The sequence below is a fragment of the Neopelma chrysocephalum genome, unplaced genomic scaffold, assembly GCF_003984885.1.
Source record: "Neopelma chrysocephalum unplaced genomic scaffold, ASM398488v2 Primary Assembly neopelma1_347, whole genome shotgun sequence".
In the NCBI taxonomy this organism is placed as follows: domain Eukaryota; kingdom Metazoa; phylum Chordata; class Aves; order Passeriformes; family Pipridae; genus Neopelma; species Neopelma chrysocephalum.
The window spans coordinates 629,141-653,780 of NW_020898011.1; the positions used below are offsets into that span (position 1 = coordinate 629,141).

Below are 24,640 nucleotides of genomic sequence, written 5' to 3' on the forward strand. Positions count from 1 at the left end.
GGGTCTAGCAGTTATGGCATCACTAGGTTGGCCTCCAGCACTTAACTTTTCTTTAAGCCCCATAATTTTCATAATCTTAGCATGAGATTCAATATTTATTTAGAGACTGAAAGCAAAAATATTAAAATGAAAATACAGGCTAAAAAGGAAGAGGACATTTCAAGAGGGCACTTGGTGTGTCCAGCTGGGGGAGACTGAGGGGAGACCTCACTGTAGTTACAACTTCCTTGGGAGGGGCAGAGGAGGGGCAGGCACTGAGCTCTGCTCTGTGGGGACCAGGGACAGGACCCCAGGAAATGGCCTCAAGTTGTGTCAGGGCAGGTTTAGGTTGGATCTCAGGAAAAGGTTCTTCCCCCAGAGGGTGGTTGGGCACTGAACAGGCTCCCCAGGGCAGTGGGTACAGCACCAAGGCTGCCAGAGCTCAAGGAGTGTTTGGATGATACTCTCAGGCACATGCTGTGACTCTTGGGGAGGGTCCTGTGTAGGGCCAGCAGTTGGACTCGATGATCCTTGTGGGTCCCTTCCAACTCAGCACATTCTGTGATTCTGTGGCAGAGCCCACGAGCCAAGACCCAAATATCACCCTGGTGCTCTTCTCCCCTGTCTCCTTGGCCATTCCCTCTTCCATCTGCCCCCATCCCTCCTCATTGCTCCCAGGACAAGGAGCAACACCCCCCATGAGGGATGTGTCCTGCCCAGCTGGTAGGAATGTCATGGATCAAACACGGGAAACCCAGTGAACTTCTCCCTGGGGCAGCCTCTCATTTCTACAAAGCCATTGATTTTTGTGGGGAGCTCTTTAGAGATCAGCTATCGACCCTTCTGTCATGTTGTTCCAAAGAGGCCACAAGCTCAAAAGCCCAAGGCTGGGCATAAAAAAGGATAAGGCATAAATCAAATTCCTCCTGGAAATCAGGATACAATCTGATCAAGCAGAGGGCACAGTGCAAAAGGGTTGTCAGATTTTTTGTTCTGTGTGTTTGTTTTTCTTTAATTGTTTCACATGCAGTAAATAATAATTAGGAAAAATAATAATAATCAGGAAAAAATCAGGACTTCTAAAACACAGGGAAAAGTTTTTTGCAGCACATTTGTGTCATGCTTTGCAACATCCTCCTGCCCAGGAGAACGTGGCCCTTTGTGTTTGCTCCTGTATCAATCTTAGTGACATCATCATTAAAATGTAAAGGTGTGTGAATGACTTTATTCACAGACGTATCCTCTAAAGGATGAATATTTTGAAAATAGCTATTCATGTATTGAAATATTTTTCCAATTGGTCTTGCATCAAAGTGTGTTGGGGCGTGTGTGTATATTTTACAAATGCAACCCTGGAGAGCGAGGAAGACCTGCAGCAAGTAAAGGAAAATGCGTTTTCTTCTCAATCAGTCACAGCCCTGATGTTGCTGAATGCAATAATTTGGGATCTGAGCTTTTAGTCTTGCACAAGAAATGGAATATACAAACAATCATCAGTTGTGGTGGTTGCTAGGCAGCAGGTTAGTGCTCCTTGAAAAGCAGCCTGGTGGGGCTGGTGGGTGCAGACAGTTCCCAACCTGGCTCCTTCCCATCCGGGTGACACCCACAGCCAAAGAGAGCTTGAAAATTCTACTTTTCTGGCATTTAAAAGATGCAAAGTTAAAGCTTTGAGGGCTTTAACGTTTAAGCATCAATCCCAAGCTTTTCTGCACCTCCATTTCTGAACTGAAAGCCTGACTGATTAAAGAAGAAAAAAGGCAATTGCCAATTATCTTCTACTGAGTCTCGTGATAAACCCAAAATCCACCATGCCCTGGTTTATGATCATATGACAACGTTTTTGTTTTAATCTCTGGCATGATCTGTGTTTCTAAACCTGTTGTCATGGAATTCAAAAGGGGTAATTCCAAGATCAAACAAGTCATGGATGCGCAGTAAAAGCGTGTGATGAATAGAGATTTGTTTTTTTACTTTCCCTTCAAAAGGTAAATGTAGGTAATAATTCACCAACCGAAAAGTTTTATGTGGTGGAATAATTACTAAGTTCAGCTGTGTGAAGAGCTGTTAGCTTTAGAATTGAGGCAAGTCAGTGGCAACTCAAATAAACTAGGAAGAGCTGCATAGAATTCTTAAATTATGCAAAATAAAACTATTTATTTGTGATCAGACTAGTGACTTAGAAACAGAACTTTTTAGGCTTCGTAGTTATTTAAATCTTAGCTATTGTGAATGCTGACTTTTTTAACTTGGTTTTAGCATCCCCTATCATCAGGCAGTTTCTGATGTCTGTAATCACAGCACTTAATGGGAAGGACTTTCCAGAAAGAAATAATAATCCCAAGTATTACACAAAACCAAATGCTTCTATTGTACAGAAGTAACATGAAAAGTCTCTATTAAAGTTGACATGACTGGTGCTCCACTGAGTTTAGTTTTGTTGTACAAATCGTTCGGTGTCAAATTTGGCTCATGTGAACATCTTGTTCCTTTGTTTTGGGAACAAAATGGGACTAATTTAGGTGTGTGTTGGAATCACTGCTTTGATGCCTCAACAAAAGCATTTGTACCCGCAGCACACATCATTTTCTGGACTCACCACTGTATTAAGAGTATTAAAAGGGAAAAAAAATCAATAAATACCATTGTTAAGCCAAAGCATCATGAAAAAAATCCCTGCATCAGGACATATATTGAGTCATAAAATGCGTAAGAGACAGTGCACAGGTTTTCTCTTGTCCTCCCTACAGTTTCTTGTCTTAAAGTTAAGCTCTTTCAAAAGCAGGTAAATGTAGGAAACATTGAGTCCCTGAGGCCAAACAATTACCTCGAGCTCTCATTTCTTACTAAGCACAAGCAGCTCTGGGCTAATGTGTGCATTTTGTAATTGCCACCAGTTCTGAGGAACATGGGTGGAATTTTTATTTACAGAATCCATTTGTACCATCAAAGCCTCTGCGGGTTATGACCTTTACATAAATGTACATAATAGCACAAAATAACTCTTCATAAATATAATTTCTGGCTGCAGAACTACTTTTCCTTTGTTTGCTTATGCATTGTGTTTGTCATGTTTACAGTCATTTAAGAATTTTCTGGCCGTCTCAAGCATTCCTGAACTTCCAGAAATGGATGTGGAACCTTAAATGTGGGTGCCTTAATGACGTGCTGGGAAGGGGACTCTCAGAGGGATTGGAGGAGTCCTTCCATCAGCTCCTTCTGTATGAAATGTTTCTGTTAGTTAAATTTCTTTTGAAAGGACATTAGGTGGTCAATAAACCAAATAATGTGACAGTAGGTACTAAGGAATCCCAGTGCAAGGCTCTGAAGCAGGAATTGTATTCAGGATATCTTAAAATTGGAGATAAGTGGAACCCAGAAAATTTAAATTTGGATTTAGCTTGGACTTGCCTCCTTTGTTTGCCTCTATCTCCTGGCTACTTTCTTTTCTGGCACATCTAGTGTTCTTGTTTCAATGTATTATTCAAATTTTTCTAACCCTAACGTATCTCTGACATGAAGGAACTCCAGAGTTTGCCTTGCTCTTGGTTTTCCTCCTCTCCTGCCTCCTGTGCCACATCAGTGACACTTTCAGAGCCTGTCAACCCGTCCTCTCCATCTCTGATTGCCATCCATCTGCCTGGTCCCACCTGGTCCCAAATATCACCTTCAGGACAAAAACACTTCCTGTGATTCCTGACCCCACAGAAGGGCTTGTTTAGGCAATCCCAAATAACTTTTTTGTATGAACGGTTTTCCAAAAGAATAGGATGGCCCTGAAACAGCAACTCTGGCAAAAAACCGAAGGTGTCACGTCCCTTGTGCTGCCCCTTGCCTTGGTGTGAGCAGAGAGCACCTCATACAGGAACCAGAATTTCCCAGTTTTACCTGGAGAGGACTGCTTTTCTCCAAGGAGAATTTGGGTTCCGTTGCTGCTCATGCACAACCTCTGACTGCTTTCCAAATCTTTGCATCCCAATTACAGAAACTCTGTCTCACAGAATCCTGGTGAAAGGTATGGAAAATATGGGATTGCTTTCAGCAGGACAAAGGGATGGGTGGAAGCCAGTCCCACCAAAGTGGAGGAACCACAGAGCTTCAAGACATCTCTTGTTCATGCCATCTCTTGATGACTTGCTCCTTGTCCCTAATTTTTCCTCTCCCTGACACAGGAACCTGTGACATTTATGACATCTCTTCCATTTTTACAGTGAAACTACTGAAAAAAAACTATGAAGGAGAATTATTTAACTATTGAACATTATTATCCCTGATGATCCACCCCAGTTCTCGATATCGTCCCTTCATACCCTGTTTTTGAGCTCCTCATTCCCCTCTTACCACATTTTACAAAGATACCAGCAGAGCTCCATCAGGGAGCTCCAGGGACAGCCCATGTTGTTTACACTGAAGAAATCGAACCTATGCCAGTTAAATTTTCCTGTGCACTCCCATTTGAGCCCTTGGCCTGAGTTATGTCCACACAGTTGGGCTTTAGGAGGTTCAGTGAGTTTAGTCACTGCTTCTGGGGACTGAGATTTGTTAGTGTAAGCCCATGTTCCCTAAAGAAATGTAGGACTGTGTTCTTCCCCACACCTCTGAAAATTAAACAAAATAAATGTTTAATTTATGATAAAAATAAAACTTGGAGGAGGAGACAGAGAAAAGGGAGAAAGTAAAGGATTTTCTTAATTTTATCTCTGTGTGTGTGATGGATTTGCTGGGGGTGATTCCTCCCTTTAAATTATTAACTGAAGATAAAGAATAATAGCAATGCATAATGAAAACACATTTCTTTTTCTCCTTTGCATGGGCTTGAAGATATAATTCCTGTGCTCCTTCCAGCCCCCTGATGGGCACCTTGCTTCTAATGGCAAGGATAATGAGGGATTTATGACTTCTGGCTTTTTGATAGCAGAGCAGGACTCATTTGTCCCTTCCATGGTGGATCCTGTAATCATCTCTGCAGGCAGCAGCTACAGCTCCAAGGTGTGTGAGCAGGGAAAGATAATTCACTTATCAAATCTCACGATGCCACTCGTAACAGAAGAAAATCCGTCCTGACATCTTAGAAAAAATATTTTTCTATTTTGTTTACATAATGAATCCTGTTCAGGCTGAAATGATTTCAGGCTGTTTTGCTTACTCTGATTTGAAAGCCTTCCCAACAAAGCTGCCTTAAAACACCGTCATCTTTGTGCCACTGTGTTCAAGTGCTTTCTTTTGTGGCAGAGTGATTGTTTGTATTGGTTTGGCTTTTTTTCATGACAAGAAAGGTTTCAAATAAAGAGCTGGCAGCTGCTTTTTCCTTCTTTAGCCTGTATCATTTGACCCCCCATTGTAAGGATGTGCAGGGTACTTTTTATGAGTTCTGCAAAGATTCTTTGAGAAGACTGGGGGACTGCCCCTGTGTCATCCTCTCTTGATGAGCACACACTGTGTGGGTTTTAGCTGTGTTTGAGCTCTCTGGGTGGCACCCTGTGCTCCTTCAAGCATCTTGGTGAAAATTGCTGCCTGGTCCTACAGGAAAGCTGTTAAATGTCAAATCCTGCAGAGAGGAATGTCAGGTGTATTTTTATGGGACTGTAAGGGAGTAAAATCTACGTGTGGCTGTGGGGCTGCCTCCCTGCCCCGCCCAGTCCCATCTTCACTGGGCTGCTGCCTTTGGATCATCGTCTGTGCAACACCTCCCCTCTTCCTGGAATTTAACATCCCTTCTGAAGGCTCAGGATAATGTCCTTGAAGGACAACAAGACTTCTTACCCAGAGAAGCTGTGGCTGACCCATCGCTGGAAGTGTCCAAGGCCAGGTTGGACAGGGCTTGGAGCAACCTGGGCTAGTGGAAGGTGTCCCTGCCCATGGCAGGGGGTGGAATGAGATGGTGTTTAAGGTCCCTTCCAACCCAAACCATTCTGTGCCTGTTCCAAGGCTTTCTGGAAATGCATCACTATCTCTACTAACAAGTAAACACAATGTTTGCTGGCAGATACTGTATAAATTGATTTAATATCATCAGGGATTCTGATAAAAGTTGGAATTTTCAGCATTCATCTGTCTCTACGTTTAATATCAAGCATGTGAACTTCAGATTCACTGTTCAGTTCTATTTTAGATTACAGCAGTCTCTGCAATCTTATGATATTTCTTCTTTATGACACATGAAGAAGACCAGAAGACGTGGATTTGGTTCCGGTGTTCGTTCTGCCTTGGCTTTCATCTCAGATGTATCTGAAAAGTCCGAATGGTTTTCCTGGATGACTCACTTCAGATCTGAAGGAGTGAGTGATGATCTCTCCCAGCCCTTTCTGAGAGGGAGCATGATGAATCTTTAATGATGGCACTTTTGTCCTCAAGGCTTCCTCAGGTATTTGAATTAAAGAAGTCACAAGGAAATTTAAACAGTCCTAATGTTTTAAACAGAAGGAAGTATAAATTACTTCCTCCAGTAGGAATAATGCACAGAAGGAGGAAAAGGCTTTAAAAAGAAGGTTTAATGATGTTAAAGGTATTGTATTAACAGAGTGGTTGCTCTGATGGCTGACCCTGCAGCCAAGCCAGTGGTGTCCTTTTGCTCCCAGGTTCCAGATAGGGAATTTGAGCATTTTTGGATAATCAACAGTGCTGACTAGGGGGCTGTAGGGATCCTGGCTGCCATGGACGTCGGAGGGAGCCCAACTCCCTTCACCATTCTCAGAGATGATCATCTAAGATCAGCCAAAAAGATAATTTTTCTGTAAAGTGGAGAAGTTTTCCTCTTTTCATACAGTGTTCATGTTCTGCAGTGCTGTTTTACGGTGTTTTGAGGGAAGTGCTGGAGGTTCCTGGAGGCTCTGGAGAAGTTCACTGGGAGGTGATGGTGGTGGCTCAGCGGTGACGGGGGACCTGAGCGGTGCAGAGCAAGCAGGGCTTGGAGCAGAGCAGAGGAGACCAGAAGTGCTGACACACATTTGAAATTTGTCAGCATGTGAATAGTAAATGAACAGAATATGCAACTTTCATGACAAAAATTGGAGATGAGGCCAGGGTCAGCAGTCTCAAGTCATTCCACCTCTGCCCAGTGTCACTCTGGGTGTCAATCATGGAATCGTTTAGGTTGCAAAAGCTCTCTAAGATCAAGTTCAACCATTCCCCCAGCACTGCCAAGCCCATCACTAACCCGTGTCCCCAGGGGCCATTCCACAGTTTTTTGAACACTTCCAGGGATGGTGATACTACTGCTTCCCCAGGCAGCCTGTTCCAATGCTTGACAACCCTTTTGCTCAAGAAATTTTCCTTAAACTCTAATCTAACCCTCCCCTGATACAACTTGGGGCAGTTTCCTCTTGTCCTGTCCCTCATTCCCTGGGAGCAGAGCCTGACATCACCCCAGCTCCCCCCTCCTGTCAGGGAGTTGTAGAGCCAGAAGGTCCACCCTGAGCCTCCTTTTCTCCAAGCTGAGCCCCCCCAACTTCCTCAGCCGCTCCTGGTGCTCCAGACCCTTCCCCAGCTCCGTTCCCTTCCCTGGACACACTCCTGCCCCTCAATGTCTTTCTCTTAGGTAGTTTATCATCAAACAACATCCCCCAGCAGGCAGCCTGTATGTGTCTAGAAAACACCTGAAACACTGGTAAAACAGCATTTTCCATGGACTGTTTCTCTGTACGTCTCAAGTTTTGTACAAAACCTCAGCTGGCTCCACACTGGGCTGTCCTGTGCATGCCAAATATTCGGAGGACGCTGTTTTTCAGCAGCACCCTCACCTTTGCAATCGATCCGTGTTTCAGCAAGCTGATTTACAAGTACATCTTTTCTGAATCATTATCTGAGCCGGCTGCCAGTTGGCCCGAGGCAGAGATCCAGGCACTCGAGACTGGGAGAATCGGTTCCAGCTGCACTCCGTAATTAGGAAAACCCTGGTCTGGAGCCGGATGTCCAGATGCCTTGCCAAGGAGCGTATCATTTGGTTCAACAAACAGCGTTTTGAGGGGGAAAAAAAAATAGAAAAAGAGGGAAGATGTAACAGGACAAAGGTCACCTGCCAGCAGTTGCTTCTCTATTCCTCGTTTCATCTCCCGTTAGTGTAAGCTGGAGAGGTGGATCGTGGTGGGAAGGGAAGGTCTGAGGAGGTTAAACAAATCCATGGGATTTCAGCTTGGATAGAAATAAGTTTCTCATGCTCCCCACAGAGATGGAAAGTACTTGAAATGCCATTTCTTTCATGCTTTCGCACCAGGGAAAAACTGAACTTTGCGTTTCGTTGTGTAACAAGAGTTCCAGTGCAATGTGTTTTGTCAGCAAGGAGAATTTGAAAACCTGGTATGTGACACATCTCAGCTAAAGCCTTGTGCTCCCTGTAGTGTCTTCATTTCAAACACAGACTCAAGCTCTTTTTAAAGGTTTAGTTTTTTCTTTCTTTGCTTGTTCTGATGACATGAATTAACAGACGTGAAGCTTCCAGGGAATAGATTTAATAATATCAGGAAAAATACCAGTGCTTTTGCCACCAATGCCATTTAATCTGTCTCAGCAACGAGATCAAATGACTTGCCAAAAGTTTGAGTGTCCAACAATAGGATTCCTATGGTAATATGAGAATGTCATTGCACAGGATATGGTAAAAAAGGCAGTGCAAAACTCCACTGTGAATGATTTAGAAAAGAAAATAAATATTTCCTCCTCTTCTTCTTCCCACCTCAATTATTCCCATCTTTTCAACTCCAGAAACAGCTACTTTTTAAAGTTAGATAAGCAAGGATTAACCAATCTATTCCAAGGCATCTGTAGGAAATTGGAAGTTTCTACCTACAGATTATTGCTAATCATAGGAGATTACATTGATAAGAAAAATTTACCTATTATATGAAATCTGCAATGTGGACTTTGTCAACTTGCTCTTCTTTGGCCCTTTAGTGTCAGTCTTTTGTGCTGGAAGTACATTTGAATGAAATTCATGGAAAGCCATCCGGTAAAAGAAGCCTGTCTGGATCTGATTTATCTCTGGCCAGACCTCTGGATTTCCTTATGCACTGGTTGACATTCACAAGTTGATGTTCTCCTGTTGTAGTTTCCTGCTTGATCCGAGACAACTGTGGATTTCTTACTGTAAAATGTCTGAGGAAAATATTGATAACTCAGTGGAATTTGTTGCTTTATTATATAGGGGTTTTTACACAAAATTTTGGATTTTTTAAGATCTTGTCATAAGTCAATCCAAGAATTTCTTCTTTATCCTTCTCTGCAAGTTATTCTCTATTTAGCTGTTTTAAAAAGTGTGACAGCTCTTCATCATGAAGGTGTTCACGTGTAAATCGTCACATTACTGACACACTGAAAATAACCTTTCCACGAGGCTCCCCCAGCAGTTACCCCCATCCCACTGCTCCTGAATCCTGATGGATTTTTTCCCTTGCTGTTTTTGTGCTCCTCTCTGTGCCCCACGACAAGGTGAGGTGCTCCAAGGGCATCTCGTCCACGTTTGGTGCCAGCAGTTACCAGCGTTAGATCAGGTTCACTGATTGCAAATCTGCATTATTTCTTTGCCAAAAAACATGTCATGGGCCCGCTGCTCTGGCCATTTTCTGGATTCTCTCTTTTTTCCCATACTGTGGCTAATGAGTCCAGCTGTTTGCTCTGCTGCTCAGGACTCTCTGTTGCTCAATGACAAAAACCAACCTCTTTTTTCATGCCAGCTACGGATAAACACAGTGCCATTGGCATCTTGGAGTTGTGCTGGTAAAGTGTTAAAGTATATTTTAATGTACTTTATTAAAAAAAAAGGTTCACCAAACATCCTGTAAGTGTTTTGACATGTGATGGGACTGAAGGAGATCTCTTGATCTCTTCTTTCCCCTCTTCCCTTCACCCAAGGAGACAAAGCCATGAAGCCTGTTACGGTGAGTATGCTTTAAAAAACACTTCTTGAAGTGGAGCTGAGTTGCATTCCTTTGTTAATATAATGTTACATGTAAACTGAAATTCTGCTTAGCAAAAAACTTCCGTGGCAGGCTGTCTAGGTGAAAGAAAAATAATACAAAAGTGCTTAGCAGTGCTGTGACATGTTGCTGTAAAGCAACAGCCAGGAATGCCAAGAGATTTCAGTCCAAATGGAGAATTTCTGAAAATTAATTTTGGATGTTTGATACAAAATAGAAAGGAACGTAATTTCTGGCAGAGGGGTTGACAGCAGACGTAATGCATCATTGCAATGGCCCAGCCTGTGTGTTAAATGGAAATTAGCTCCATGTAAAAAGCTGCAGAGAGAGTAGAGCTCACAGGAAACAAAAAAAATAACAAAAGCAGAGGCTGATGTACTGGTGTAATAGTTACCCTGAACTAGAAATGTTCTGATGTAATAGAATTGGTGAATATGGCTTGAAATTACTGCAGTTCTTTAAACATGAAGGTGACTCAGTGCAAATGAAATCAAGCTCACAGTGTCCAGTGTTCCTGGGCTGGTTTGTGCTCCCTGTTCTGCAGACAGCACAAAAGGGATGCTTGTTGGAATCTGCATTTCCCATCTTCCCTGATCCCTCCACATTCATGCCTGAAACCATGGAAATCAAAAGCAGAGATATTGGAGCTTTGGATCTGAACACATTGTGAGACTGTCCACATCCTTGCAACAGGATGCCAGAGGTGGTTCAAGTGCCTCTCCTGTGAAGCGGGAGAAACAGATCCCAGGGCAACCAGATCATTTACAGGAGCTCTTTCCCTCCTGCTTGCACTCCATTTAAAAGCACATTTTCTAACTCATCTCCTCCAGAACACTGGAAATAATGTTGCTTTCTCTGTGTTTTTCCCCAGGGGTGACACAGAAGCGATGGAGCTCTGACGGTCACAGGACATGCTCAGGCCTTCAGCAGGAGAGTGCTGGGGGGGGAACATCGAGCTCCACCAAGGTAAAATAAATAAATTCTTTTTGGATAGCAGTCAGCAGAACACATGGGGGTTTAGAAAACAATCACTGATTGCTGAGCAGTGTGTTTGGACTTGGTTTTGTTTAGCTAGGCTTAGCTTAGGCAGCAGAAAAGCCAAATAAAATGATGGCTAAGTGTTGTGATTCTGTGCACTCTTGGTCAGGGGGGAAAATTGCCTGTTTTGTTGGGGAAAAGAAGTTGTTAAAAACACCCCAGGAGACTAAATCAAGTGGCATCCCAAATATCAGTACACTCTGCCTGAGATGTTCTCGAGATAAAGCCTGAAGCTTTCAGATCCCCACAATTACTTTGTGTAAGTGCAGATTTTTCTCACAGGGTGCAGTGAAGCTTGAAAGCTCCCAACGAGCAAAGGATCTGCTGGTCAAACATTAAGGATCCATTTCTTTGCCAAAGATTGGGAGGAGGAAATAATACAAATATCCAAGCAGAAAAAGGAAAAGCAAATTATTCAAAATACTGGTGCAGGAGTTTGTAGCTAATCAGGAGCGTTTTTGACATGCCTTTGGACTCTTGCAGGATGTCTCCATCTGTGCAGCCTTTAACAAAAGGAATAAATGTCAAATTAACTACTGAAGCATGAGAGATGCATCCAAAATAAAGTCTCTCAAGGAACATTCCTCTTTGGTGCCCTGTAGAAATCCTGGGGAAGGCGAGAGTTTTGGAAGGCATGCAAAGGTCTTAAACCTGGAGGCAGAAGTAAATGAAGTGCAGAAAATATGAGGCAAATGTTGTTACAAACCATGAAAGAAACAGAGAAGGAAGAAAATGCTTTCCCTGGGGCTGTGAAATTATTGAATTGTCAAAACCACAGGCAGCTGGTTTAAAGAGTTGATAAAATTTATTTGGCATTTCACCTCGTTAATAAACGCTTGATCTACCTCTACCCATTTGGGTTGCCAATCAGCTCCTTCCAAAGGGTTACAAAGGAGCCCAGTTTTGGTGGTGTTTCCCTGCACGGAGGACAGGAACACAGGAATGCTTCCTTAGGATCTCAGGATTGGGTTGGAAGGGTCCTTGAAGATCATCTCCCCATGTGGTTTGGTGCAGTGTCCCAACTCTGGCACTAAAGCCCTGACAAGGATGACCCTGGTACCTGGGAGGTCACAACACTGCCACCCTCGTAGTCTGAATAATATTGTGTTCTGTGAAACCTTTGTTGAGCCCTGGCACTGATTATCAGATGAGAGACGCCCAGATAGGACTGGGGTGAACTCATAACAAGCAGGAATAAATGGCACCTAAACATGGGCTGAACTTTCACTGTGGAGCTGATCCTCAGATCCTGCATGCCAATTCAGTGTTTGGGTTTTTTATTTCTATTTGGATCAAAAGATCTGGGAGCACAGGGCAGGAGCAATCTAATCAGCCAATTTACAGCAGCCTAAGGATATTAGGCCAGGTGCTTTATTGCGTGTGACTTATGTGACCAGCCACATGGATAATAATAGCAGGAGGTTTTAAACTCAGGTTTACTCTTTATCAGAGAGCTGGAACATGAAAGCACCTCCTTTGACACCTCAAGTGAAGTAACATATGGAATATCAAGATAGATGTTTACTGTCGTGGAGGGAAAATTAGTCTGGGCCAACTGTCAATCAATCTTGGACATATATGTTTTTACGTCATTGGTAGGTATCACCAAGCAATCATAAGCAAGAGGGAACTAATTAATTAAAATAATACCCAGAACTCTTATCTAGGTAACTGTACCACTTTTGTGGGAGGGATCATGGGGAAGTTTTTCCATGCTTATAACTGGTGAGGTTGCAGAGCTGTGATGACCCTCCTGCCCACAGGTTCTCTGCACCATGTGATGTTGTGCATAATGATCTATAATATGTTTAAATGCACTTCAAATTCCAGCAGACCATCATGAAAGACAGGTTTAGAGTCTGAAACTGGCACTTGCCTTTGCCATGTCCATTTTTAAACAGCTACAAATCCCCAATGTGGTGACAGAATAAATACTCAAAATAGTAGTGTGGAATACACAATTTAAACTTTAATATTTTTTTTCACCAGTGATACAGTTTTCATTGAAGCCTCCAAGACAATTCAGAGCTGATTTCAAGATCATGTGTTCTTAAGTGACAAAAAAATTTAGTGTGAGTAGAAAGTTAACAAGAGATATTGAACAAAACTGTCTGTGATTGAACCAAACTGGTGTGATAGCTGGTAGATGAGAAACAGTTGCACACGGAGTATGCTGATAATTTGAATCTTTTCATTTGCAGGAGTCTCTGTCTTCACAAAATACAGCGTTGATTTCACCAGTAATCATTTCACAGATGATTGATGGGAATAAATCCAAAGGAAAGCAGCCTGCCTTGCCTATGCAGTCCATGATCCCCCAGCCCAGTGCTTGCCACACGAAGCAGTCTTCGTCTAACCATGGGTCAGTCAAGGTTACCAGAGCATTTTTGGTAGTTCCCAGCAGACTGGAGGTTCAGGCATCTTTAGAAGACACCAAGTCACCATTGGACTCTCACGTCACAGAGGAAAAACAGTGTCCAAAGCAGCAGAACGGGTTTGCCTCCATAACTGTGACAGCCAGACGGGTGGCTGTGGGCTCTGGGGACACAGCACGTGGCCCTGGGGCTGTGCAGGACCCCAGCATTGTGTCCCCCACCTCCAGCAGAGTCCCTGCTGTCCTCCCTCAATGGCCTCCACCAGGCCACACACACCAACGTGCCTCTCCAGGAAAGGTTTCTGAGTCTTGCCCAAAATTAGGTGAAGAGCCACAAAAGCAGCTTTTTGACCCTGGAATCAAGGAGACTGACTTGGGCCTTCGAAGCAATGATGGGATGGAGAAAGTACCACCTTCATTCCTCTCCTGTGTCCACCTCCAGGTTTCTCAGCGGTGCCCAAGCACCTTCTATTATTTAGACAAGTCCCTCAATGTGTGCATCGACCAACCTCGAATTAAATGCCAAAAAACCTATAGATCCACGTTGTCCTTCAAAATAAAGTGCAGTTTGTCCAGATTAACAGCAGATGGAGTAGATGGCATAGCTAATGGAGAGCCCATGGAGGAGACAGCTCCAACAAAGCTCCCAGGAGCAAACAAGACTCCACTCAGATCAGACTTGAGTGCAGACTTCACAGAAAATAAGGTAATTAATAAAGTGAAAACAAAGGAAGGCTGTTTGGGTAGCAAATACCCTTTGCAAAGTGTCCTTATCTCAGAACTTCCAGCATTTGTGGATATACCCAGAGGACATAATAACGTAGTAGCAACAAAGAAGGAAGATGATGAGCATTCTGGCAGCTCTCACACTCTGTTTTCCCTCCAACTTCCTAATTCAAGTGATGAGCCAGGTAAGTAATTTCCATAAACCTCAGTCTGGTGGAGCAGAGGTTCAGGCTGGAACAGACCCACCACACTGATTTTGTGTGAGCAGATAATAGTAATGCTTGTTTCTGCAAAGGCACAGTGAGTCAGAGCACAGCCCAGCTTTCGGTTCCAGGGCTGCCATGAATATTTGCCATGCTGCTCATCAGCTGACAGGGAAAACTTCACCTGTGTTTTCTGCACTAAACCTCTATTTTTAACCATTTATTACTGTAATTTATTTTTTTTTTCTCCCAGCAACATGCAAGTGTTTATCCCCTGAAAATAATTAGGTCTTTCTTTGAATAAGGGCTGAATTTCAAGGTGTGAAATTAGAAGATGACTGCACTGAGCTCGGTTTTATGCTCCTTGCAATCAAAAATGATCTTGTTTTCAGCTTTTGGTTTAGAAGGCTACAGTAACAAGCCCAGGATTTTATAACTAATGGATCCAGGTAAATGGTTTGCAAATCTTGAACATATTTGTTTCCAACATATCTAAGCATTTTGAAAGCGTAAAATTTCCTTTGCAACATTGCTCTTGGGGAAGGGAGAGGTACCCTGGGGATTGCTTGGTGCTCAGGGTGGTACAGCTCCTGCTGCACTGGGCATTTTACAGTGCAGCTGTTTTCCAGCACATTTGGATAACCACAGCTGAGTTTATTGACTTTCCAGGAAGGGAAGGTGGATGGGAAGAATGTCAATGAGCAAGTCTGTTTTTCAGCAAAAGCACGATGATTAAAACTTACCCCCCATGTATCCCATGACCTTGGGCTACATTTAATTGCAATTACCTTGTTCTTATATGGTCTTTTTGATCTAAGGGTCAGTGTATGAACATAAGCTACTTCCTAAGATTCCTCTGTAGCTTCATCTTCCCAGTGTGCAGATGGAAAAAAAGAGAAAGATGAGAAGCTGCATCTTGTCTTGAGGGCTGGACAAGGTACAAACTCCTTGAAGTTACTGCTGCTCTCCCTTTCCCGTGCCTGAAATCAATGACACTGATCCTGCAGCTATAGAGATGCAGGAGCAGCACCTGAGAGAAAATATTCCTTTGTGTTTCCAAGCATAATCCAGGCTGCGTGTTGTTGGGGGGGGAGATGGCACAGAGGGAAGCAGGAGAGGGAAGATGCCAACCAGTGCTAAAGGGTTGGAGGGAGAAATGTAAAGGGATGACAGCATCAAATTAAGCTTTTCATTACATATATCCCAATTTCAAATAACAATGTCCTCCTGAAGTTTCCATAGGGAGTGTCACGTATTCAAGCTTTGTTCAAAACCATCTAAGGTGTCTCTGTGATGTACCACTGAAACAAGGATTAAAATAACACTGAGCCTTCCCTGGGCTTGGTGATACCATGGTGGCCATGGAAGAATCAGTTTTACCAGAAGCAATTAGAAAGTGAAATGGGACACTGCTCACAGTTCCACAGTTTTACTGAAAAGAGGAAATCAGTGAGGTAAGAAGCTGAGAAATACTGGTTTCTGAAAAAGGACTTCCACCATTTGTGTACACAAGAATATAGGTGTAAATAAACATGGGAAGTGTTACCTTTTTAACTGCTTCCACCTTTTGTGTGAGCAATAATGTAGAACGTAAAGATATATATTTCTCTTGCTCAAATCCTTTGTAATACATAAGAAGGTGTTTATCAGCTTACTACAACTTTCCTGTGTGAAATTTGTATAAACAACCAGAATAATGCTGCAAAACAACAGCCTTTCTCCCCAGGATCACTGAAGTAATGAGGTCTTGCACTACCATCAAGCATTAAATGTGACAATCATGAGAAACCTGGCTGAACACATGAGACATCCACACTGCTCATTAAAATGAAAGGCAATTGGTATTATTTTAACCTGGGAGGAATGAAAAAGTGAGTCCCCTTTAGTTCTGATCAAATGAGAAGTGATTAATATGAGATTAATCATAGAATCATTAAGGTTGGAAAAGGCCTTCAAGTCCAACCATTCCCCAGCACTGCCAAGGCCACCACCAGCCCATGTCCCCAAGTGCCACGTCCACATGGCTCTCAAATCCCTCCAGAGATGGGGGCTCCACCTTTCTGGGGAAGAAATTTCATATGACAACATATTCCCAATTATTTTAGATATTTTTCCCTCCAGTATTTACTAGCTCAAATCCACTCATGTTAAGCTTTAATCTGCTAAATGTTTATGCGATTAAACGTTTGTGAAATGAAACGTTTAAAAAGAAGGAAGAACTAGCAAAGAAGGGGCAGCAAACAACTTTTGACACCGTGTTAGTACTTTAACATAGTTATCTTATTGGCTGAAGGAACTGCAGAGAGCACTTTGTCCATCACATTTCTGATGACCCAGAAAGTTAGAGTTTATGTTGGTTTGCAGCTGGAGGCAATACCTTCCTGCCAGCAGAAATACAAGTGGTAATAACATCACCATGGTTTAAAAAAAAAAAAAGAAGAAAAATTACTTTCAAGGCTACACTTCTGTGTATGAAATCTGTAAATGTAGTTTCCAGGATGTACAGGCTGCTTTATTAGGATCTGAATTGGAATGAGCACCCAAATACTTCTCTGCTTTACAGGTGCTGGGGCCAGGTTTGCTGTCTCCTAAAGGGCCAGTTGAGTCATGGCCTCTTTGGAATGTCTTTTTCCTAATTTTTTGTGTGACTTCACTAAAGTAATGATAACTCTATTACAGGATTATTCATATTATTTCATGTTCAAATCCAAGTATTCAAGACTTGGCTTTACACAGACCTGGATAACCTAATCTAAGGCCCTGCTTTCAGCAGGAGGCTGCTCCAGGTGATCTCCAGAGTTATGTATTTCCACCACGTGCCACATATGAAAAGGGTATTTTAGGATTATTAATGAAATGTAAATCTTGGGCTATGCTCATGGGTGGTAATTATATGTAGAAATCCAAATCTCTCAGACTCACTGTTCAAAGCCGTGTTTCGTGCTGTAGCATCCCAAGGATGGAATATGATCCCGTGATTTCATCACTATGGACTGTATCTTCTACTGGCTCCATTGTTTTGGGTCTCTACATCCATCATCTGGCAAGAAATTGAATTCCGAGTGCTGGAAAATCCATGTTACATGTGAAGTCAGACTCGAACTGTGGGAGGACGTAGAGTTGTGGGACTTAAATGTGTTTATTTTAGTGAGTGACCAGCATTTACATCCCTTGGGCAGCTGGGGGAACGTGTGAAGTGGCCCACTGAGAGCCACAGGACCCACCTCAGAGCGTGGCCAAGGGGAAACCCTGGCCAGGCTCCATGGGGTCCTTGTCACGAGTGATGGATGTGCATCACCCTCCCGTTGGTCACAGCTTTTAACAAGCTGTCAGAACCTGCTAACGCTGCTTTTCAGGGAATGCTGCAATTTCCTTCACTGTCTGCAGCTGATGTCTCATAAATACAAGGTAAGTTAAAAATGAAAAGATTAGTCTTGTTTCTGCTGAAGACAGGAACATTTTTAATCTTGATTTCTCACTTACATTTCGTGAAGTATATATTCCACATGAATATCTAGTTTTCCATCCATCTTTTACAATCTATTACTTACTGGGCTCTATGTTGAATTATTAAAAAGGGGCAAAGAGAGGAAAATGGGACAACTTTAAATTCCTTTTGACCTCTTGATTAAACAGTATCATCACTTTTCTATGGAAGACTATAAATGCCAACGTCTGAATTTGTCTGTTTAAGCTTAAATAACTGTAAACCTCTTGATGCCTGAGCACCTTCACAAACATCAGCTATTTTCTAAACCAAAATAGTTTCTGCTAACAGCTACAGTTTTGTTCTTCTTTTATTGTCATACCCAAAACTGCTGTGCAGAGTTATTAAGGAAGAACCACTGAGGTGGAGAGTAAACCCAGTTTGGATGGTGGATGCTGTGCTGGCTTCCTCAGCTCTGTGTTGAGATACAGAAGATGGTCAAGGAGGGTGGGGGGAGATGAAAAAAGGGCATCTCATGAATCACACTCCTATGTAAACATCAGGATTATGGGATATGTATCAACACTGGTGTGGCAGTAGGACCAGAGCAGTGACTGTCCCCCTGTGTTGGATTCTGGCGAGGCCAAGCCTCAAATCCTGGGGTCAGTTTTGGGCCCCTCACAACAAGAGAGACATTGAGGGGCTGGAGCGTGTCCAGGGAAGGGAACGGAGCTGGGGAAGGGTCTGGAGCACCAGGAGTAGCTGAGGGAGCTGGGGGGCTCAGCCTGGAGAAAAGGAGGCTCAGGGGGGACCTTCTCGCTCTCTGCAACTCCCTGACAGGAGGGGGGAGCTCCCAGGAAACAAGGGACAGGACAAGGGGAAATGGCCTCAAGTTGTGCCGAGGAAGGTTTAGATTGGATAATAGGAAACCAAAAGGGTGGTCCAGCCCTGGCACAGCTGCCCAGGGCAGTGGTGGAGTCCCCATCCCTGGGGGAATTTAAAAGCTGTGTAGAAGTGACTCCTGGGGACGTGGGTTAGTGGTGACCCTGGCAGTGCTGGGGGAGCAGTTGGACTCAAAGACCTTAAAGGTCTTTTCCAACCTTAAGGATTCTGTGATTCCATGAGTGAGTCAGCAGTGGAAGGTGAATGACACAAACAGGGAATGGTTGTAATGGACGTGGTCAGCAGGAGCTGTAGGCACGGGGAACCAGTGGGGGTGTCCAGGGGAGTTGCATTGCCTGTGTTCCTTCTGCAGAACTCTGGAGTGAAATGCTCAGGAGGGGAAGAAAACATTTACATCAGTGAACAGGACAGATCAGAGAGCTGGTAATGGAGCTCATTCTCCCAAAGAGAATGGCAGGTGACTTGAAAGCATAATTCATTTAATTAAAACAACCCGAGTCAGTGAAGGGGGAAAACTGAGATGGGATCTGGGCTTTTGGGGTGTTTGATGGCCCCAGATGATTACAGGTTTGTTTCCTTCTTAGACAAGAGTTTTATTAACAAGTGCTGAAGTCAGCAGCATGTTTTCTAAGGGGTAAATAGCTAGATTTTAATTTGTTTCAAGAGCTATTTTAATTTCTTTATGCAGTGCTCAGGTATGGATATACATACTCCTACTGGAGTAAAAGCAGAACAGCTGGTGCTGTGGGACTTTGAGGTGCTTCTACCTGCAAAATAAAAATATATTTGTGCTTTAAATACACATTGAAGAGCCCCTGATACTTGAGATATTTGTGCATCAAGAAAATACTGTAGGTAACCTTTAAACTAATATGTACTCCTGGTAATCAGGATGGGCTAACTAGGAAATCTGAAGACTATAAGTAGTATTTACTTTCAATTATTAAATAGTATCTGAAATGTTATGGTGAAAGAATCTGACCTATCTGGTGTTCTCACCTCATCTTCTGTTTATGGGAAAGTCACCATACAATAAGGCAGAGCACAAGATTCGTGTGTGTGTAAATTATATATATATATATTTATATATATACATGAACAAGATATAATTAGAGGAAAGCTGTTCCTTACAATGTGGAATTTATTGTATAGAAACTTGAGTAGCTCCAGCTGATGCCAATTAACTCTCCAGCCTGTGAATGTGTACAGCAGCAGGGATGGTGAAGACAGGAGAAATATGAAATATGGCACACAAGATTTTACTTTAGCTTGCACCTGCTAAGCACAGAGAGCCAAATCTTCAGCTGATGTCAACCAATAGAAATATCTGCCTTCAGAGGGGTGACACTGATTTACATCAGCCCAGAATCTGGCCAGGGACGTTACTGACTTGGCACTGTGGACACAGCAGCTGGTGCCGACTTGTTAAGAACAAAGCACCACATGCCAAAAAGCCCATTAAAAAGCGCTCCTTTGATGTTTCCCTTCATCTGGTATAAATTTAAAATGGAGGAGGCTGTCAATTTTCCTCAGTCTAGACATTTTGTGTCATTGGGTCTGTGTCACACTGCAATGTGACCTTCACGTACTGTGTCACATGCTCAGAAATTGAGAATTCGATCCTTTCAGATGCTGAAAACTCAGTGGGGAATTGCAAGTCCTGCTCTGGGTGACTCTGGAAGATGCTGCCAGCCTTTGAGACAGACCCCAGCCTGTGTGATGGGCAATAACAGTTGTCTGTTTTTATCCTGGAGCTTTTTTATTCATTTTTTAGAAGTAAGAGGATGTCTCTTCTTCTCTGTTGGGCCCTTTCCCATTTATGGAGTACCAAGCTCTTGAGCTTTGCTCTTTAGTTCAGTTACCTGCTGCCAGTTTCCCCATCATCTGGTGCGACCAAGGAAGGGGTGATGATGTCTTTGGGTGTAAGAGAAGTAAGGGATCAGTGTGGAGGGGTATTTATTATTCCATTTATTTAAACTATGGGACTCAGAAGAGCTGTGTGGCCTCCTGCCCTTCATATGGATAAATGGCTACCCTTGGAGATCTTAGACAACAGATGAAGGCAAGAGGGATGGATGATGTTCAAGATGTGTTAGTCAAAGCTGCCCTTAAGCTGCTTTTCAATATGTCACTGTGATGTCACAGTGGCCCAGGCTGAGATTATTGTCGTATGGATCTGATTGTTCTTTAATGATTTCCCTGTGGTTTAAGGCAACCAGCAGTCAGGGATGGTTGGGGGGATGGTTGGGCTTTCTTGGTTTTTCTTTTGTTTGGGATTTTTTGCTGGATGCTTTTGTTTGTCTAAGGGCATGATCATAAAATAATTTGGCTGCAGCTGAAGGAGCTCCTCACCTTCAGGTGCCTTTTGGGGATTAAAGGCTCAGTTTTACGTTATGGGACATAGCAATGAATGTGTTGGATAGAAAGGCCATTGTTTCTCGAGAAGACAGAGGGATGTCTGCTCTGTTAAGGATGTTATGGAACACATTTCTATGAGTGAAACACATGAATTAGAATTATTTTCCCAAAGATCTTCATATTGTCTGAAGATCCAAGTTGTTTTGGCTTGTGAAAGTTAAGGGTTTGATTCTTCTGCTGTTTTCCGTCTTGGTTAGGTTGGACTTCATGGTGTTAAAGATCTTTTCCAACCTACACAATTCTATGTTTCTGTGATTCTACGACATTTCTATCTGGAGCTGTCAGAGTTGGTAAAAATGTGAGACAATTTGGAGTGAAAGACTCTGGAGGGTGCAAGTCACTCGTTAGCACTCAGGGCAAGTGGCAGCAGACGGAATACTGGAATCATTAAAAAAATGATTAAAAGAGATGGGCTATGTGGATTCAGTGACTGCATTATGCCACTGGAGTAAAGGGCCTCATTTTGCCCTAATTCACACTTGGTTTAAACCAGGAACAACCCTTCTGCAGTCTGTGAAATGAATACTTGGCTCAGCCTGGCTGCGGTAAATTATCAGAAAGAGCTGAACTAGGTGCCTTGGACATGATGAGAATACCAAGTGGTCCATACATTTCTTACCCTGCAAATCACCATTTAAATGTTCTGAATCATCCTGAACATTTTTTTTTAAAGTCACACTGCATCAGATTACTCCTTGAGTCATTACAATAGTGCCTGATAGCTTCTAGCATGACATCCTGGAAATGCAAACATGGATTTCTGACTCCGGGGTTTTTGGTCCGTGGCTGTTACAGGGAATGTCTCACAAGTACAGCAGCAAATTTCAAAGTATTTTTCAATAACTGTTTCCATGGTTCTTAACAATATGAACACACATCCTCTCACTCTAAGGACCAGTTGTCTGGGAGTGTTGGGTCTGTTAAAGACACAGCTCTGGCACAGCATGGTCAAAAAAACAAGGCCAGAAAAACTAGGATGATTCAAAGCATGAGTCTAAAACCTAAGACTGATTATCTTAAATGAGAAAATAATTACCAGGTGCTTGACCAACCTCCAAATTATGAAAGGTTTAATGAAAAGGAAATATTTTTCCTTTTATTCTGTCCCAGCTCATGGGAAGCAAAGGGGGAAAATGTTAGCAAAACATGCAAATGCTGTAGTCGATCAGCTGGATATTGGGAGCTCACTGGTGCAAGCAGTCAAATGGAATCATGGAGGTGGATTATTAGCTGCCAATTGAAATATTCTGCAGTAACAATACACTGTCACGATTTGGAGTGTAAGATGATCTCCTGCAGGTGCCATTGATAGAGTCATGGAATCATTAAGGTTGGAAAAGACCTCCAGGATTATCAAGTCCAACCTTCAACTGAACACTGTCATGTTCACTGAACTATATCACATAACTTAAACTTCAGTGAAGAAATGTTTCCTGATGTCCAACCTGAACCTCCTTTGGTGCAGCTCGAGGCCATTGAACTGCACCATTTTGCTGGTGCAGCCCTTGCAAATCCTTCTTCCCACCGAACCAGTCGGAGTCGGTGCCACGTCCTGTCCTCAGCAGCACGTCTGTACCCATGACCTCCCTGAAATAAGCGTCATTCCCTTGTTTGACACCAAGAAAGAAGATCAATTAGTTATTCGTGAATTGTTTAGAGAAAATAAATTAGCCATCACCACGGAGAGGCTTATTGTGAGGGGCTGTTGATTAGTTGGTTATGGGATTGTTTGCTCTGAAGCCAAGTGTGGGACTACACTAATTTTACCAAAAGCCTTCTGTAAACAAGCTGTTTCTTGACATCAAGAAGCTCTTCCTACTTTGGACTGATTATAAGGTTTGAAGCCTAACAGCTCTTAGGTACACTTGATAAGCTTTCTCTTATAAATGAATACAACTTCCTACAGTCAAATATTAGTTTTTGCCAAAAGAAAGCCTTTTTCCTTCTGAGAAATGTGTCCACAGCTGTCAACATGGTTTAAAGAAAACCCACAAGAGAGAGCTAGGAAAAAGATAACCTTTTTTTGTTAGAGATAATTTTTTAATCTAGACTCTTAACTTGAGGTTTTATTGATATAGCTGAGATAATTAAGCTTTATCCCCACCAGGCAAAGCTGTTTGAAAAAGAATTAGTGCAGGTACAATGACATTTTCATTGGGAGTAATGGGCTGTCTGATTCTCTTGCTTCGAGCTTGCAAAGTAACCTTGACTTTGGATCTTGACAATTCTGGGAACGGAGTTGAGGACACGACCCAGCCCCGTTTCTCAGGATCCAACCCCAGGTTTTTGTTGAAAGGTAAATCAAGATCTTGTTTAGCATCACATTTTGAATAGGGAGCATGGGCAGAGTTACATTCCCAGCAATTCAGGTAGTTTCTATGGATGCTAATGCTGAGCAGCAGCCGACGCTGCCTCTTGTAAATGAGTCATTTGACAAACATCAGGAGGCAGTTTGGGACATGGGGCTCATTGCTGGTCAGCAGAAAGTTTAGTAAAAACATCTGAATTTTGTAGCACTCCTTGCTGACTGCAGCCTGTTGACTGATTAAAAGTGATGCCTTTTCCTCGGCAGCGATGTGAAAAATAAATTATCCGTCCTATCTTGCATCCCTTGACAAACACTGAAATAACGAATAATACTGTCATTGCTCTCAGTGTTTCCATCTTTCTGTGTTACCAGGCTGCTGAGATGATGGGGGCTGTTTACTCATGTCTAAGATCGCGTGGCTTAGCTGTGGCAATCCTTGATTCATGATAAGAATTGAGTCATCAGTCTTTGTCATCGGGAGTCTTGCTTTGGATTAGGGATCGTTGCTTGAGGCACGTGTGGGCTCTGTGCAACCCACTCCTGCACGTCCCTGGGTCTAAATCTTGAAGAAGGCAGAAGTTTCTCATATTTGAGGAATGTTAATTGCTGCTGCTCTCTGCTTGGGGTATTGGCAGCATCAGCTCCCACCATGGAGGTCCAGGAGAGCTCAGCAGCTCAGGACATGGGGCTTTTATTAAATTAAAATAAAAAAACCCAACGGGTGGTCTGGAATGGAAAGCCTACCTACAGTGGGGATGTCTGATCTCATTAATGACACACAGTGGATCAGCACTGTGTGTCTCCTTCCCAGCCACCTTGTGTCGGGCTGACTTGGTGGCCGGGGAGGATTCGTGGTGCTGCGGCCGCTAAAATGAACTTCGGCCAATTTCAAAGAAGCACTTTGTCACAAATCATCGAAAATCCCTATTGAAACACTGCGAAGAGTCTTCTATGCAAGTATGAAAAGCTGCATTATCCTGCTGTAAAGTGAAAGGGGGAAAAAAAAAGGCAGTAACAATGGCAAAGGGGATGTTTGCCTGGACTGTGTGTGTCTCGAGGAAAGGCAAGTTTAACCTGCTGTAATGCAGGGTCACTTCCCGTTAGCAAAACCCCCTGAAGGGAGAGGAGGGGGAATGTAAAAAGATACTTTACAGTAAAACAATATACTTCTTTTTCTCAGAGATCAAGAATTCTTTTTTTTTCTTTTAAGGAGTTTTTGAAAACCTACCCTTGGTTTCACAGAATATTTTTAACTCCTCCAATATGGTATGGTTTTCACTAAGTCATTATTTAAAAATTGAGCTGTTGTCATCTTCTTTCTTGCAAAGGACAAAAATGACCTTTCTCCAAATGTAA

At 42.9% G+C, this 24,640-nt stretch overlaps 1 protein-coding gene across 2 annotated transcripts in view; it reads left to right on the plus strand.

Annotated features, from left to right (window-relative positions):
* Positions 1-24,640, plus strand: part of CUNH10orf90 (chromosome unknown C10orf90 homolog) — a 65,663-nt gene that overhangs the window by 20,675 nt on the left and 20,348 nt on the right. For both annotated transcript variants that reach the window (XM_027705701.1, XM_027705702.1), the window contains exons 2-3: positions 10,759-10,853; positions 13,127-14,210. In XM_027705701.1, the coding sequence (XP_027561502.1) occupies positions 10,759-10,853; positions 13,127-14,210 (1,179 nt within the window). The remainder of the gene's footprint in view (positions 1-10,758; positions 10,854-13,126; positions 14,211-24,640) is intronic.